At 37.5% G+C, this 18,920-nt stretch overlaps 1 protein-coding gene across 2 annotated transcripts in view; it reads right to left on the reverse strand.

Annotated features, from left to right (window-relative positions):
- TNKS (tankyrase) overlaps nucleotides 1-18,920 on the reverse strand; it is a 159,249-nt gene that overhangs the window by 54,686 nt on the left and 85,643 nt on the right. For both annotated transcript variants that reach the window (XM_055416540.2, XM_055416541.2), the window contains exons 6-8: nucleotides 5,737-5,831; nucleotides 3,744-3,810; nucleotides 3,273-3,459 (exon numbers count right to left, since the gene is read on the reverse strand). In XM_055416540.2, coding sequence (XP_055272515.1) covers nucleotides 3,273-3,459; nucleotides 3,744-3,810; nucleotides 5,737-5,831 — 349 coding nt within the window. The remainder of the gene's footprint in view (nucleotides 1-3,272; nucleotides 3,460-3,743; nucleotides 3,811-5,736; nucleotides 5,832-18,920) is intronic.

An 18,920-nucleotide genomic window follows, 5' to 3' on the forward strand; every position in this document is an offset into this window, starting at 1 on the left:
TTTCTAGCTCGAAAACAAAAAGATAGCTCTCTATATACTGGACATGATAGTATATATTTTTAAATGAAAATTCAGGTAGCAAATGAGAAAGGGAAGGTTGACCCATTTTTTTGGTACAATTACTACTACCTTACTGTCAGCACAACTAAATGCAACTAATGATATAAAAAATACGTTTAGAGAAATATTCATCAAAATATTAATGATTATATCTTAACACAGAGGAGGGGAGAACTGATTTATGTGGGAAGTGCCAGTCTGAAAACTTTTCAAAGAACAGTTAATGTTATATATTTATCATTTATATAAGCAAGTAAGACTTTTTAAAAGGGAGTTCTAAATTAACTACATGAATAAGAATCCACTACTCTTATTTACTAAAAGCAAATAGTCTTTTTTTTACTTTAAAAGTCTGGAGTGTATTTTGATAAGACTACTTGTTAACAAAAAGCTGAAAATTGTTCTGAAAAGACATAAATGATATGTGACATAATATGTTACATAATTCCAGGCCTGCTCATGTTCAGGCCTTTGCATCTACCTGGCATTGAACTCTTTCTCTTTGCCTTTCTCTCTTTCCTTTGAGGGCCCCCTGTCACTTTCTTTTTTCCCTTATAAGACAGAGACAGACAGAGACACACACATGCACACACACATATTAACGACTACTGATTGCTCGGGGTCTAGGTTCAGATCCTCTGGATAAGCCTTTCTGATGGTCCCTGATAGGATTTGTTCTTCTAAAAGCCTCTGCACCTGCCTTTAGCCTTCTATCACAGGGCTTATCACACTGTCTTATCTGCTACAGTGGTCCCATCACTGAACACAGTGCTTGGCATACAGTAGGTACCCAATGAATAACTGTTGCACGAATGTTGATATGTATAAAATAAGTCATGGCAGATTTGTGGGAAAACATTTTTGTGTAACTGTGTGTTTAGTGGTACGTTATCATGGCCAAATTCCTCAAAGAACAGGCCTTTGAAACTTCAGAAATCCTAATTACCTTGAAAACTTAACATTTATGGAATGCCTTAGAAATTTCTCTTTATAAAGGCCTTTTGAAACAAGAATGAAAGTTATTTTTAGGATTTTCAACTCCAATATGTGCAGAACCCAAGTTATTGTGTTCATCTGGCTTCATGAAAACAACAAATAAAAAAGTAAACAAGAAAGAGTAGAAGAAATGCATAGAGAAAATGTAGCAATGATGGGTATGATTAAAATATTGTTTCCTGTTTCCTGTATAACTTTTTTAAAATGAAGTCTGCTACTGTGACTGCCTAGCATAAAGCAGTGAGCATGAGGATGAGAACTGGTTAGAAAAGTTCCAATTTTGTTAAATGCTTTCCTTCATTGGTAGAATCTTGTTTAAGGAGATACTGAGAAGGTTGCAAAATACTCTAATCAGGGAACTTTCTCCTTTACAAAACCATAGAAATCTTGGTTAAATTTTAATGTTTACACTGGAAACAGAGAGACCAGTGAAATACAATGTAAAGACCCATAACAATACTTGTATTTACAAAATGACTGAAAGGAAAAAAAGTCAATTGGTGACGGGGAGAAAGCCGAGTCTGGGGTATAAAACTAAAAGAAAGAAATTAGAAAAAGATATTAAAAAATAAACACACTTTGAGTTAAGTTAAATTCAATTCAATAAACCTGCTGGGCACACAGCATGCACAATGTACTGTGCTAGTTGGGGGCAGGTAGATACAAGCCCAAACACAAACACCATCCACACATTTTTATTAGGTAATAAGGCACTGTGCAGGTGCTAAGAAGATAGAATAATAAAATCAAAGACCTTTCTAAGAATTTAAAACTAAAGTGAGGAGACAGAACATCACATAGGAAAATAAACTATGTAATGGAAGATAACATATGACAAGAGTCAGATGAGTGGGAGAGAGAAAAAAATGCACTTCCGCAAGGATTCATTGCCAAGAAGACATCTACCCAGTGACAACCTGGTTTGTGCGGGCCTGTAATCTAGTGGATGTCCTCTGTTCCGGCATCAAAATAAGTTTGAATTTCCATTTAAACGAGATCAAAATTGCAAGGAATTCTTCCTGTTTTAACATAAACAAATTTACAGTCTGTTTAAACTTCACTGATGTTTTCGTTTTGACTATGCCTTTTTCTTAAATGATGGTTTAAAGATTTTCTCAGGTGTTTTTATCTGATTCTTAGCATCCTAGATGTAAGATAGTCTCAATTGTGGGACAAATTTAAAATTAGGTATGTGACACCTACTTTAATTTAAACCTGAAATGCCAGCAGGTAGAATTAAATATATCTTAGTATTTGATATGACAACTAAATTTAATGTAGTATTCTGAACGGGATCCTGGAGAAGAAAAAGGACTTCCCTGTGAAGGACAGGGAAGCCTGCTGTGCTGCAGTCCATAGGGTTGCAAAGAGTCAGACACGACTGAGTGACTGAACAGCAACAGCAATTCTGAATGGGATCCTGGAGTAGAAAAAGAACTTTAGGTAAAAACTAAGGAAATCTGAATAGAGTAGTCTTTTTAATAGTGTATTGGTACTGGTTCATTATGACAAATGTACCATATTAATATCTTTATGGGGGGAAACTGGGTATGAGACATATGAGAACTTTCTGTATTAATTTGGTAAGTTTTCTAAATCTGAAACTATTCTAAAATAAGTTTATAAAAAACATGCATATGTAAATGTAAGTAAGATGTATCAGTATCTGAGAACATTATTTCAACTAAGTTGTAAAAATTATCTTATTTAAATTTGGACTAGTGATTGTGCTTGGGCTGTAACACAAATAAAAACAAGACTGTGCAACTTGCAGGGTTTGGGAAACAGTGAGCATTCCATGATGCTATATAGCATCTGTTATTACTAACAGTGCAAGAATATAAGCTCTGTGAGCCTAGAGATTTTTTTTTTTCTTGTTTGTATACATCTACATTCCCAGTTTCCGGCATACAGTAAATATTCAATAAATGGTTACTGATGAACTCATCCTCTCTAGTCTTTTAAAAAAAAAAAGAGAGAGCCTGAACACATAAATTAGAATTAAGCTTGAATAAACACAAAATAAATATAGCGTACATATATAAGATTCCTGCAGAATTCATAAAGAAAAGAATCAGAAAAGAGAATAACTAGTTAGTCTACATAGAAGAAGATAAGGCCATTATCTAAGTTGGACAAAACATCAGCCCTAATAACAAAAAGAAGATGTTCCAATTTACAACAAGCAGTGTTGATTTTAGGATATAAATACATACAAGTCAATCTTTCCCGGAGCTCAGGAGTTGGAGCCATGTCCACTGCACTTTTGCCATGGCAGTTGACTAAAGTGGGATCGGCACCATGGCTAAGTAACAAAGAGCAGACCTCTACACGATTCTTGGAAGCAGCCTCATGAAGTGGGGTAAACTGCCACAGATCCATAGCATTAACACAAGCTCCATGCTGAATTGAGAAAAGAAAAGTTATTGGTTAGGAATCATTTCACTGAATCAAAGAAAACATTCATTTCACTGTAAATTTCAGTTATAACTCTGAAATGTCAACAACTGTTTTAATTTCAGCATTTAAAATAGTTTAAAATAAGCTGAATACTTTAAACATTTCAAGGCAACAGTGAATATTAAAAAAAAAAAATTTGTTCTCGTAAAAAGCTTGGTAAAAGATCCCCATGAAAACTCATGACAAATTAAAAGCAAACAATATTCAATATCTTTAATTCTTCTTACCTTTAGTAGCAGTTCTGTGACTTCATAATGTCCATATGAACATGCATTATGAAGAGGCACAAGTCCGCTAAATGGAAAAAAGCAAACTAAGACACTGTAATGTCCAACAACTTAGTCATTCATCCAAGAAACAAAAATCTAACAAATTCCAATACAATTATATCCAAAATATTTTATATTTTTTAATTGGAGGCTAATTACTTTACAATATTGTGTTGGTTTTGCCATACATTGACATGAATCCACCCCGGGTGTACATGTGTTCCCCATCTTGAACACCCCCTCCCACCTCCCTCCCCAGCCCATCCCTCTGGGTCATCCCAGTGCACCAGCCCCGAGCATCCTGTATCATGCATCGAACCTGGACTGGCGATTCGTTTCACATATGATAATATACATGTTTCAATGCCATTCTCCCAAATCATCCCACCCTCGCCCTCTCCCACAAGTCCAAAAGACTGTTCTATTCATCTGTGTCTCTTTTGCTGTCTTGTATACAGGGTTATCGTTACCATCTTTCTAAATTCCATATATATGCGTTAGTATACTGTATTGGTGTTTTTCTTTCTGGCTTACTTCACCCTGTATAATAGGCTCCAGTTTCATCCACCTCATTAGAACTGTATTCTTTTTAATTGCTGAGTAATACTCCATTGTGTATATGTACCACAGCTTTCTTATCCATCTGTCTGCAGATGGACATCTAGGTTGCTTCCATGTCCTGGCTATTATAAACAGTGCTGCAATGAACACTGGAGTACATGTGTCTCTTTCAATTCTGGTTTCCTCAGTGTGTATGCCCAGGATTGGGATTGCTGCGTCGTATGGCAGTTCTATTTCCAGTTTTTTAAGGAATCTCCAGACTGTTCTCCACGTTAACTGATAGTGAACTGAAATATTCCTACCATATTATTTCACTTTCATGGTGATTTCCAACACAAGAATTCAATATCCAACTTATTATAGCTTGCATATCCAAATGTCATTCTGCACACATCCAGGTCCCTCTTTCTGGGCGTGTACTTCTCTTGAGGACTCCCCCATTTGTTTTCAGACATGACAAGAACTACAGAGGTGTACAAGAGCATCAGGCATGCGTGCCCCTGAACTGAGGGAATACCAGGTACATACGGCACAGAGAATGGGGCAGGCAGGAGAGAAACAGCACGGAAAAGAGCAGACTGGAAATGACAGACTCCCCTTCTGAGAACCACCTCAAGTACTGAGCTCTGTCTTTTTGTCTCTGTTTCCTGATGTGGAGAGGGGCAGAGTGAAAGACAGCCTTCTCTGGGGCTTCTTTCCTTTATGCTACCCATCACGACTGTAATAGGAATCGCCATCACATGGGCAGTCAGGTAATTATCTTTTAGATCTTAAAGTGGCATAAGGAGAAGTGTCAGCCCGCAGTATAGGCTAACAGACCCAATTCCCACGTCCCTAGAGATTAGCTAGAAAACTGGTACAAAGTTTTCCAAAATTCACCTGTTTATAAAATAAATGACATACTGCTTTTTTTGGTTCCCAGACAACCTCTCTTTCACATCAATCTTCATAAGGATCTTTAAGGTTTTCTCAGTTTAGATGGTCAAGATTTCATCAGGAAAAAAATTAAATACTGTATACTTAAGATTTTAGCTTATAAAAGATTACTGGGTTATCAGAATTTTTGATTCATCTATCTTTCTGAAGTACAACTTAAGAGTTGAAAAATAGCAATTGTAACTGAGGGAAACAAATTTTAACTGCAAATAATAGAATATAGTAAAATTAAACTAATTTATGAAATTGTTATGAGACGAATCCTTAATTAGTAGAAATATGAAAATAAGTCAAATCACTGTGAACATTCTCAAAATGCTGCAGAAGCCGTAAAACAATGGGATGTAAGACTTTGCCCAGTGCTCACAAACTCTGGCGTATCAGATATGGAACACCAAGTGTAATACATGACCCGTGAGTGAAACCATTCAAGAAAATAAGCAGATACACGTACCCTTTGTCTTTTGCATGCACATCAGCACCATGCTGGAGAAGAAGCTGAACGATCCGAACTCGGTTGTAGCCTGCTGCTAGATGTAAAGGAGTTGACTAGAAAAGAAAAAGAAACAAAGGTAAAATAATCAGGTAAAATAAAGGTAAGTAATTCTTATTTTGACATTTAATTTGTATTTCTTTAAAGGCAGTGAGTGTTAACATACACAGAAAATACTGAGGTGAAGTGCTCAAATCCATCTTTCTTAATTGGATAAGAGACAATCCACTCATCTCAGAAGTAAATTCTAATTTCAGTTGTTGTTGCTGTTTACAGTCACTAAGTCATGTCTGATTTTTTTGTAACCCCGACCGTAGCCTGCCAGGTTCCTCTGTCCATGGGATTTCCCAGGCAAGAATACTGGAGTGTGTTGCCATCTCCTTCTCCAGGGGATCTTTCGGACTCAAGGACTGAATCTGCATCTCCTGCATTGGCAGGAGGACTCTTTACCACTGAGCCAGCAGGGAAGCCCCGTAACCACATGTCATTCACCTATTTCTCCTAGTGGTTTTTTTTCAAGGCCTTCAGTTATCATGCCCTACTCTATCTGCTCTACATTATTTCTTAGTTTCTTTACATCAAGGACCATCTCAACTGTTCTGGGAAGGCATGTCAGAGTTCATATTCCTCATAACTAGAAATATTCTTCTTTATCCTACTTATGCCCTGTCCACCTCTCAAATTCTAACTTTTAAATCCCAATTCTATTATAAAGAGAATTCCTCCTTAATAGGAAAAGCTGAAAAACATCTCTAAAGAATATCTGAAGAAATTCTAGTGGAAAAAAAAAGGACAATGGACTGTATTCATCCCACCAGACTGCTGCCAGCCATGGGTCAAAACTAATTTCCTACCTTAGATATAATGAAATATGCCAAGATGGCATTTAATTTATATGCAGCATAAATACAAGAGGAAAATAAAGTTTCTCTTCAACAAATTTGTCACATTTTAATTTGACCCGTTATCAAAAGGTTCTCTGCTCACATATGACAATGAAAAATAATCAAACTTCTTACCTTTAAAAAAAATCAGAAATAACATTACTTTAATTAAAAGTTTCTCCACAATCACAGCAATTTTCCTACCTCTACTCATTCACTTCAAGTTTAAATACTGCAATGGCTTCTCATATGCCTTGGGATTTTAAAAGATTTTCATTTTATTTTCTTCACATATTTTGTCAAGATACAAAAGAATTACTAAATACTGTATTACCTATTACTGCTTTCAAGGCATTCCATACATTTTATTTATTCTGACAGTCTCTAACTTTAGGAATTATTTTTGAGCAAAACATAGCTAATAATGAGGTTGGGTAGGTAGAAGAAGGTCCTAATAGGAAGTCAGGAAAGCTGATCACAGTCCTGGATCTTATAGAACTGTAAACGTTATGTTAACTACTAGCTCAGCTTTCTCACCTGAAAAATGGAGATAAAACCACTCCTCTTGGCTATTTCAAAACAGTGTGAAAAGTTTTCTCCCATATTTAAACATCTTTAAAATGTAAAATGCCATATGAAAACAGATGATTAAAATTTCTGAATCATCAAACAACAAGCCTGTCCAAGTTTCTGCCTTCAGACACATGTCGAATGTTATTGCAAATACCTCCAAGGACTATCAAGTTATTTTCAGGACTTATTTTCCCCTTCCTTTAATATTTTAAAGATGTTGTTTCACTATCTTCTGGCTTGCACTCTTTGAGACTAGAAACCTGCCTACATTCTATCTATGTGCCTGTGTACATGTGGTTTTTCTTCTGGATACATTCACAATTTCTCTTTATCATTAAGAGACATTAAGCAATTTGATTTGTGATGTACCCTGGTACAGCTTTTTTCTTCTTTTTTTGGTATATGTGGGTGCCTGGGGCTGGCTGAGTTTCTTGGATCTATTATGTATAGTATTCACCAAATCTGAAAAACTCTCAGCTATTATTTCTTCAAATATTTTTCTGCCTTCTCTCTCACCATTCTCTCCTTATACAGATGTTAGGCTTCTTTCGAAGCTTGCTTTTAAGAAGGAAAGAAGGGAGGGAGGGATAGAGGGGAGATGGGAAGGGAACCCAAAGGGAAAGAATGTGAAGTTCAGGTTTATTGAGCTTGAAGTGCCTATATGATACCCTGGCGGTAATGCAGCTGAGAATGGAGTTTTGGAAAGATCACTCTAGTTACTCAATGGAGAATAGACTTGACAGGGAGGGCAAATCTGATGGCAGCAAGACCTGAACAGAAGCCTACAGGACTACTCTAGAAGAGAGAGAATGACAGTGTCAGTTAGCTAGACAGCAGCATCTAGGCAGAGACAGATGAGTTACGGGAGCAGATGAATTCGTAGGCAGTGAGTGCTGCACGCTCACTGGATGAAACTTTCCCAGCAGTCACTCTACCGTGGATGCTAATTATGCAAACTAAATAGCATCATTGGAAGGCGCATCAAAGTCTGTGAAATGCATGCAGTAAATCTGAGGAAATGGTATAAAGCAAAAACAAGTACTAACTGAGAACAAAGGATGATTTGAACAAGCTCCTACTACTGAGCCCAGGGGTTTTTCCTCTAGAAAAAAATTTACAACTGAACATTATATACTAAATGCTATCTTAGGATGCAAAGCAATTAAAATCACATGGTGCAGGACTAAATTTAGTGAATGGTTACCACACAGTGTCAACTTTATACCTCAACTACCAAATGGCAAAACAATGGTAAGAGTAATTTTCTAAATGCTAGGATAATTAACAGAGTATAATTTTGGTTTTGGGGGGGGGGAAGCAGACCCATTTATTCACACATGGTACTTGATAATTTTGTGGTGGCTGTAAACCAGCAAATACAAGAATCAAACATTTAAGGCATCGTTGTGGACAGGACGGCAGAGCAATCTGTCAGTTTGCATACCTCAGATTTACTTTTAAAACAGACTTTTTTGTTGTGAATACTTTAAAAGCCAAACATGTAGAGTGATAAAATATGAAACAACTGCAAACATATAGCTCTATCAAAAAACCTATCTTAATACTATTCTGCTGTAAGAGATTTGCTATCACTACTATTTTTATATTGTAAAATGTTTATACAAAAAAGAATCCTTACTTAAATCCCATAATTCAAAGTTTTCTTCTTGGAATCAGGCCATAAGAGAAAAAAGAAACATATATGTATATTTATCTTTGCTTCTTATGATACAGATCTGAAGCACACCATAATGCATTAACTTATCCTAAGCTTTATACATGCATAGCTAAAACAGGAACAACCGACAACTGTTATAAAATTGTGGATGATAATTATGGCTGATTTGCATTGTTGTATGGCAGAAAACAACATTGTAAAAGTGTAAAAAATTTTAAATTAAAAGTATATAAAAAATTGTGGACACAACTTTATAACAGAAGTGCAGGTGGCACAGTATGAAGAAATGATGAACAGAGAGACGTTTAAGTTTTGGGTTTGCATTTCTCTCTTGCAAAATTTACAAGCTATGCGGCTTTGGACTAGTTTCTTAATGTCTGAGCCTTGGCTTCCTATAAAATGAGAATTATAATTCCTACCATGTAAGACTATCTTATGGATTAAAGTTAACTATATAAATAAGCATCTAATACAGTATCACACAGAAAAAGCTCAACAAATGGTGGTTATTACTTATTATCACCTTAATGAGTATCTTGCACACTTAGAAGTTATTTCCTAATGGTCATTTCTCAGCCGTCATCTTACTCCACCTATTTGCATCATCTGACATAGGTGATCATTTCTTCCTTCTTGAAATGTTTTTCTCCTTGGTATCTAGGACACCTAGATACCACACTTCTTTCCTGGTTGCAGAATTTCCTATCGCTGTTAATGGCAACAAAAAATATTCACTTAAAAGATTGCTAAAGACTGGTTCTAAAACTGTGTGCCACTATCTTTTACTTTAACACCTGTCACAAAATAACACAGTTAAACATTGATATTTATGTGCTGTCTCCTCTAATCCATTGTGAGCTTGTTGAGAATGAGGAGTGTATTTTAATTTTATGTTCAAAGGCTTAACATAGTGCTTCATGCTAGTAATGAAGTGAAAGTTATAGCTTGCTTTAGATTTACATTACTGAAAGAGAATAGGGGATACATATAATCCAGCGTGGTGAATATGACTTTGAATACCACATTTCAACACAGGCCTGTGTGATGTATGAAGCATTCCCTAGGAAAGAACAAAACCACAACTGAGAAGTCATGATGTAAGTCAATAGAGAGTTGCCTAACTTCATGATGTGTAGTATATTTCGGTTTTCATTAAGATTTCATTTTGACCTAGATGAAATCCTCTGGGATTTTCCAGGTTAGGGTAATCAATTCATCTTGGTTTGCTCAGGCCATTCATAGTCTCAGGAAACCCACTCACCCCAGGCAAACTGGGATGGTTGATAACCCAACTCTAGGCAGACTTAAAGCCGAATGATTCTTGGATTCTGGACTTGTCTCAAGTCAGAAAACAGCATGTGTGTCTGAGTGTGTGTGCCAAGGGCACACACGCATTTGTGATAAGGTAAGACTTACTGCTGCTGCTAAGTCACTTCAGTTATGTCTGACTCTGTGCGACCCCACAGACAGCAGCCCACCAGGCTCCTCCGTCCTTGGGGTTCTCCAGGCAAGAACACTGGAGTGGGTTGCCATTTCCTTCTCCAATGCATGCATGCATGCTAAGTCGCTTCAGTTGTGTCCGACTCTGTGCAACCCTATGGACAGCATCCCACCACTCCAGAATACTGGAGTGGGTTGCCACTCTTTACCCAACAAACTCCTTTCCTAAAGATAGGCACTGCTTATAGTTGTATCATCTGAGATATTTTTCTGTGTTATATGAAGGTATGTTTGTTTTTCTCTGAGTTCTTTGTGCTGTTGCTTTTGTCACACAAGGCTTCCCTGGTGGCTCAGATGGTAAAGAATCTGCCTGCAACGCAGGAGACCTGGGTTTGATTCCTGAGTTGGGAAGATCCTCTGGGGAAGGGTATGGCAACCCACTCCAGTACTCTTGCCTGGAGAATTCCATGAACAGAGGAGCCCAGCAGGCTAAGTCCACAGGGTCAAAAAGGTGTACACAACTGAGGGACTAACACTTCCACTTGTCACACAAATAGATCACACTATATTCTTCTGAATTGGCTTTTTCCCCCCTCTTAAAAATACTAGCACATATAGGTCCATCTTATTCTTTGTACAGTATTTCCATTGTGTAGCTGTGCCATAATTATTTAATAACCATCACCTTATAAAGAGAAGGAAATAGCAACCCATTCCAGTACTCTTGCCTGGAGAATCCCATGGACAGAGGAGCCTGGCAGGTTACAGTCCATGGGGTTGCAAAGAGTCAGACATGACTGAGTGACTAACAACTTATATATGGACATTTATAAATGCTACATCTCTACTCTGGTTACTTAACAAAACACATCTCATTCAAACTTACCATTGGTTAAGACAGACCAGTGTGCCCCTTCTACAAATAAAATACTGTATCAGCCATTAATATGAAACTCTCAGGAAGATATAATAACTGCATAATCAGAGCTTATTAAATTTCCTTTAGGCATAGAGTGTGAGGTATAGCTAAGAAGGTCTTTGAGACAGTGAAACTTAAATCAGCATCAAACCAAATTAAAAGCCAGAGAATCAATATGGGCATGAGTCCATGGAAATAACTGTATCTCATCACTGACATCTGTCTTTAGAAAGGATATTTTAAGTAGTACCATACCAAGTTTCCTTGTAGCTTCTCAACTCTTGAGTTTTTATAAAAATAATTTACAAGAGACAAACTATCTGCAGAATGAGAACCGATGAACCAAAGTAGAAATAAGACTTTAAAGATACCTTAATTCACTTCTTTCCTAAGTATCTCCTTTAACTTGTCTCTTTTCTACAGACCACACATTATTAAATCTTCTAATAACAATGTTTTATTTCCCATTGTGAGTCTTTTTCTCTGGTGCTGGGACACTTGGTCAGCAGTTCTCTAAAGCATAGCGCCTAGAGCTAATGCACCTAACAATAGCTACAGTCCCATCACAGTGGACTACATCAAGACTGTTACTTTTCATTAGTAAGACATACTATTCCTACAACCTAGGAGCATTTAACATTTTAATGTTTATAAGTCTCAATCTCTGAAATAAGAGAGTAATAATAGTACTGGCTTCTTTACTGTGTTATTTTCCGGTGAAAATGAAATAGAAGATATAAAAACACTTTGAAAATACACAGTATTTTGTTAAAATAACAGCTAAAACCTACTGGGTACTTTCTATGTAGTAAAGTGCATTATATGTGTTAACTTGCTTACTTTACATAACCACTACCAGAGCTAGAGACTATTATTATCTCCACACAACAGATACGGAAACTAAGAAACATGGAGATTAATTCGGCAAGTTAACAGCAGAGTCGGATCAAGTGCAGGGAAGTCTGACTTCAGAACTCTCACCCTGTCTTCCTTCCTTTTCTCTGGCTGGGTTCTGGCACTCAGATTCTGAAGAGGATGTTCAGAAATGGATGAGTATGGCTGAGAGAGGGGGAATTGCTCTTGGTGGGCAGGGACTGCTTTGGTAGTTCTGACTCAACTCAGCATTCAACTCAAACCCTATCAATATTGAGAGTGTGACATATTATTAGATGAGTGCCCCCAAAATGTAGGACTTCTTTCTTTTTTTCTCTTTAAAAAAAAAAAAAAAATTGAAGTACTGTTGTGTTATTTTCAGGCATATAGCAAAGTGATTCATATATATATTCTTTTCCATTGTAGGTTATTATATGATACTGAATATAGTTCCCTTTGATATACAGTAGGTTCTTGCTGTTCATCTTCTTTATACATAGTAGTGTGTATCTATTAATCCCAAATTCCTAATTTATACCTCCCTTTGCTTTTCCCCTTTGGTAACCAAGAGTTTGTTTTCTGTATCTGTTAGATGTATCTGTTTCTGTTTTGTAAATATGTTCATTTTAGGTATCATATGATATTTGTCTTTCTCTGTCTTCCTTTACTTAGTATGATAATCTCTAGGTTCTCATGTGCTGCTGCAAATGGCATTATTTCATTCTTTTTTATGGCTGAGTAATACTCCATTGTATTTGTACATCATGTCTTCTTTATCCATCATCTGTTGATAGACACTTAGGTTGCTTTTATGTTCTGGCTATTGTAAACAGTGTTGCTGTGAACACTGGGGTGTATGTATCTTTTGGATTTAAGAGTTTTCATCTTTTCTGGAATACATGCCCAGGAGGGAGATTACTGGATCACTTGGTAACTTTAGTTTTTTTAAGAAACCTCCATACTGTTCTCCATATTGGCTGCACCTATTTATATGGCCACCAACAGTGTAGGAGGGTTCCCTAGAAATGTAGGACTTCTTAACAAAAAAAGTGATTTAGAATAAGCATCAGAGGACATGGAAGAAAAACAGAATACTGAAATTAAAGAAGATAATTTATCTGCTTTCCTAGTGCTGGATTTTTCTACGTATCTCCAATGGATGGTCATTTGGTCTCTTCCTGAACTATATCCCTCCAGTTGATTCAACTGCTTCTTAAAGAATGTTTTTTTTTTTTTTTAATTACCTTCTTGGTCACCTTCTGACTGCTCAATATCTCTCCTTAAAGTGTGAAATTCTAAGTTTGGTGCTAAATCCAGAGATGAGCTGTTGAGCCAGATCAAGTACAGTGAGATGACAACCTATCAGAGTTATTGGAGGGAAGCTTCCAACACTGTACTGGGATGCTGGACTAGCTGCCATTTAAGTCCTCTTCCAAATAAAGTTCAATGAGGTAGAATAATGATTGATATTTTACAGCCTCAAAGAGAATGCCTTTCCAAAGTAACATATGTAGTTATCTTTAGGAAGGAACCTAAGGCACCTGAAAATTTATAGAATTTATGAAATAACTAATAAAATAAAACTTCTACACTTCAATTGCCTTATAGAGTAAAAGTTTATTTTTTAAAGTAAGACTCTAAAGGACTATCTTTAAGTTTTAGGTATGGGGAAGAGAAGGACAGGGGAAAGGAAATGAACGGACAAGAAAGAGCACGTAATCCATGGGGTAATCTTTGTGAGGGTAAAGCTCTGAATGCCAACTTAATTAAATTTTAACTTAACGTTATCATTGTGGAAACTCCAAGGGGATTCTTCAACAGCCAGAAATTTGTGTTTCTCTTTACCAGCCTCAGAACCAGCAGAAGAATTGAAATGTATGCATGAAAATGAGTTCCTAGCATCCTCTCACAGGGTTTGTATGGGAAAGAAAAAAAGAATGCTTAATAGTTTCAGGGGGTGCAATGTTAATTTTGCATTGTTTAAGGAGAAACAGCTGGCAGACTCCATGGAAATCAGGTTGCTTGGTCTGACAGTAGCCTGATGTTTTACACTTTTCAAAAGAAAAGTTTTTGGACTATTCGAATCTCACCTGAATTCCTTTTTATAATTAATATTTATAATCTCAGGTTTTCAAATCTAAACATCAAAGATTCTAACTAAAGTTCAACAGATAGATGTCTTATTCTGGAAGTACAAGGAAACGAGTCCATCGAGTTTCATTTAAAGATTATTTACGGGGAAATCATTTCAACTTAGACCCTTGGGGAGTCGTTTTAACAATGACTATATAAACTGTGAGAATGAGAAATTCCTTTAGCTGATTTTAGTGTCTCCAGAGCTCCAGGATTTGGGAGACATAGTGTCACCTCAAAGTTCCTTCAGTGATCCGGTCCTGTCATTTCTGAGTTTGCACATATGAATTCAGGAGCCAGCGATGGCCAGGTGTGAAGATTTCCAGCTCTATTCCCTGCCCAAGCCACTGTTTTCCACGGTGGCTGCGCCAGTTTACACAGCCACCAATGGTGTAGGAGGGGTCCCTAAAAAGGCAGGACTTCTTAACAAAAGAAGTGATTCCTTGCCCTAAGGGTATTGAGCCCTCTCAGAAACTAGGAGGTAACTTTAATGGGCATTTTCATGGTATTCAGAGTAGGGGATTATCATGTTACTATTGAAAAATAAAAACATCTTTACAAAAGGAAAAATCAACATATAAAGTATTTAATATTTAGTCGATTTCCAAATTTACTAATTTGATTACCCAAATATGTATTTCAAATAAACATGCATGGTATTTATAGTGTTTTTAAAGTTTTACTCCTGATGCCATTTTTATTAGAGAAGGACATTTTATTAGTCACTGAAAATAGTCTCCTCTTAAAAAAGAATATTATTTAGATTCTTAATACTTTCAGAAATTTCCTTCTAAATTAATTGATGAAGTGAGGGAATGGATGAATATGCTTTTGTGTGTGTGGGGAGATTTCATGAGCAATTATTATACTTAAAAAAAAAAGGCAGCATACAAAAATAACCAGGTGAATGTTTGTGTCCATCCTTCTGGTTTATATGTTGAAGCCCTAGCCCTCACTGTGACGGGATATTCCAGGAGACGGGAGACAGGACTTTCAGGAGGTAATCAAGGTAGATGAAGTCATGAGGGTAAAAGCCCTCCAGATGGGATTTGTGCCCTTACAAAGAGACAGCCAAGAATCCTTTTTCTCTCTTGGCAAGAAGGCAGCCCTCCACAAGTCAGGAAGAGATCCCCTCCTTAGAAACTGACCAAGTTGGCACCTTGATCTTGGATTTCCCAACCTCCAGAACTGGGAGAAATAAACTTTTGTTGTTTAAACCACTCAGTCTTTGGTATGACAGCCCAAGCTCACTGAGGCACCAGATGCGGGTACACAATGAATGAACTGTTTACACTGCTTTTGTATGATGGCCAAACAACTCTTTCTCATAATGCCAATCCAAAGCTACAGATAATATCAAGGTTCTTCAATCCACAATGAACTCTCCACTTTTCGCTGTCTCTCATTAGGCCAGAAGAGTTTCTGAAACCAGACTTTCTTTGTAACTAATAAGCCTTTTCACAGACTAAGGTTCACCCTTCACTTAAAAGGATTTAAGAGCTGATGGGGGAACACTCTACTTCAAGTGATATTGACTAAACAGTTTAGGCCAAAGAGATCATAACCAATCATAATCATCAGAGAACTATTTTAAAATACCTTTATAATAATTGATAAATAATTATATGTAAATAACACCACTGACAATTCCACTACTGAGGAACTAGGAATAGCATTAAAGTGACCTTCTATGTTTCTTCCTAATCTCCTATTCCCTTAACACTCTGCCAGATGGATGCTTTTCAAGCTACTGTGGCAGTTATAATTTAACCTACCCTATAAAGTTTGGTTCATTTGGAGAGACAGAGGAATCACTTTAGATTCTTACAAGGCTATACTGAAATGTCACATTTGTAATTTCGCTTCTAAATTGAATTTTAATAATGAATCATAGCAAAATGATTTCGTACTCCTTTTTTTTAATCCCTCAACTCATCTATACTGAAAACTGCAGGAAACTTGGGTCTTTTGGATATGAGTAAAGGAGAAATCCGGAGAAGGCAATGGCAAGCCACTCCAGTACTATTGCCTAGAAAATCCCATGGATGGAGGAGCCTGGTAGGCTGCAGTCCGTGGGGTCGCTAAGGGTCGGACACGACTGAGCGACTTCACTTTCACTTTTCACTTTCACACATTGGAGAAGGAAATGGCAACCCACTCCAGTATTCTTGCCTGGAGAATCCCAGGGACGGGGGAGCCTGGTGGGCTTCCGTCTATGGGGTCACACAGAGTCGGACACGACTGAAGTGGCTTAGCAGTAGCAGCATAGGAGAAATCAGGGGCTTCCCTGGTAGCTAACTGGTAGAGAACCTGCCTGCCAATGCAGGAGATGTGGTTTCAATCCCTGGCTTGGGAAGATCCTCTGGAGAAGGAAATGGCAACCCACTCTGGTATTCGTGCCTGGGAAATCCCAAGGACAGAGGATCCTAGCGGGCTCCAGTCCATGGGGCTGCAGAGTCGGACACAACTTAGCGACTTAGCGTGAGCATATAGGAGAAACCAAAGTTCAGAAGAGGATGGCTAAGTCGAGCTAAACTGAATTCCTAAGTTTTACCACCTGCTTTTTTACACATGGGCTTCCTAGGTGGCTCAGAGGTTAAAGCGTCTGCCTCCAATGCGGGAGACCTGGGTTCGATCCCTGGGTCGGGAAGATCCCCTGGAGAAGGAAATGGTAACCCACCCCAGTATTCTTGCCTGGAGAATCCCATGGACAGAGAAGCCTGGTAGGCTACAGTCCACGGGGTCGCAAAGAGTCCGACACGACTGAGCGACTTCACTTTCTTTCTTTCTTTTTACACATATCCCTTTCTACTAAAAATTTTTTTCTCAAAAAGAGAAACAAAACATGGTTGGCATGGGTACTAATTACCCTCACCAGTAGAGATGTCATGCTTGACAAAACAGAGACTGTTTTAGTAGAAGTGATTCCCTAATGAAAAATAAAGACGGCATTTTTAAGCCTTTATTGTTATAAAATGAATACACACAGCCATAAAGATTTTATACAGTATATCCCAACATCAGCAGGCAAGAACACTTGCTCTCATGGATTTCTGCCTTACAGTATGACACGCACTACTCAGTAAGATGTACTTTAAAGAAGTGATTTGATTAGATACATAATTAAAGTACTTGAAGAGTTCCCTCATGCAGACTTAACTGCACTTTGACCTTCCCATAGTCCCAAGCAACATCTAAACTATAAGCCAGAAAAGTTGGAAATTAAATAATGCTCTGACCTTTTCTAAACCAAGATTTGGCAAGAACAGAGGAGGATGATAAAGGCCACTAAAAGCCACAGGGATCTACACATGTGCCCTCAGGTAACACTAAGACTTTCTTAAAGGTGAAAAATGCTGTATGTAAACTTTATTCTAGATATCAGGTGTGTTTTATCTTATGTAACACTACTGACTCTTATATAATCCAATTCTGTATTATTAACTTTGATGAAAAACAACAAAACACATAAAAATCTTAAGATGTTAGAGTTGAAAGGTAAATCTGAGTTCATGAGGCCCAAATCTGTCATTTCTTAAGTTAAAAGATTGAGAACTCAGAGATATAATAAAACTTGCCACAATCACACAGCTAGCAATAATTTTAACTTAAAACTTGGTCTTTTAGCTTCAATGTTCTGCTTTTTCCTACAATGTCATGACCCAAAAAGATGTGCATAAATTTTGCGGGTTTTTTTTTTTTGCATTCTGAGGGGAAAGTATCTTAAATTGTAAGATATAAATATAAAATAAGTGAGCATATCAAAAGAAATAAATATGTTTGGTGATTTAAAAATTTTCACTTGTTTTTCCAAGTAGCTAAGAAAGAACCATTTTCAGAAATCCGCCTGAGAAAAGACACAAACTTTCTTGCCCAGTAGATAATGTGCACTGCATTATATAATGGGCACTGAGCTGTATTTTCGCATAGGGTATTGCAGTCAGCTACTAGTACATAACACACCGCCCCCAAGACTGCAGGTTACTTGGGTGGTACCTCTGCTCTGCGTGGTATGAACTAGGTGTTAGGATGGTTGGTGTCACCTGGAGGCTAGATTCAACTGAAGCTAAAAGTCTAGGACACATGGAGAGTTAAGAGTCATTCAGAGGGTGGGATGATTTGAGAGAATGGCACTGAAACATGTATATTATCATATGTGCCACAGATCGCCAGTCCAGGTTCGATGCATGAGACTGAGTGCTTGGGGCTGGTGCACTGGGATGACCCTGAGGGATGGGCTGGGGAGGGAGGTGGGAGGGGGGTTCCAGATGGGGAACACATGTACACCCGGGGCAGATTCATGTGAATGTATGGCAAAAATCAACACAATACTGTAAGCAATTAGCTTCCAATTAAAAAAAAAAAAAGAAACATAGAGAAAAAGGAAAAAAAAGTCATTTATATCCTTAACCAAGCTCGGTGAGGGTTTCTGGCTAGAGACCTCAGTTCTTCGTTTTCCACATGAACTTCTCCACACAGCTGCTTGTGCTTCCTCACGGCGTGGCCTCTGGGTTCCAAGAAAGCATATTCCAAGAGCAAGAAACTGCAGCTACCAGGCCAATAATTCCATGGGCTAGTCCCAAACCTGGCAGAGCATCACTTCAACTTTATTCATCAAAGCAATTCCAGTCACTGTTCACAGGTT

The sequence above is a fragment of the Moschus berezovskii genome, chromosome 26 (genome assembly GCF_049115385.1).
Source record: "Moschus berezovskii isolate FMDL1 chromosome 26, NW_MosBer_1.0, whole genome shotgun sequence".
NCBI classification, from domain to species: domain Eukaryota; kingdom Metazoa; phylum Chordata; class Mammalia; order Artiodactyla; family Moschidae; genus Moschus; species Moschus berezovskii.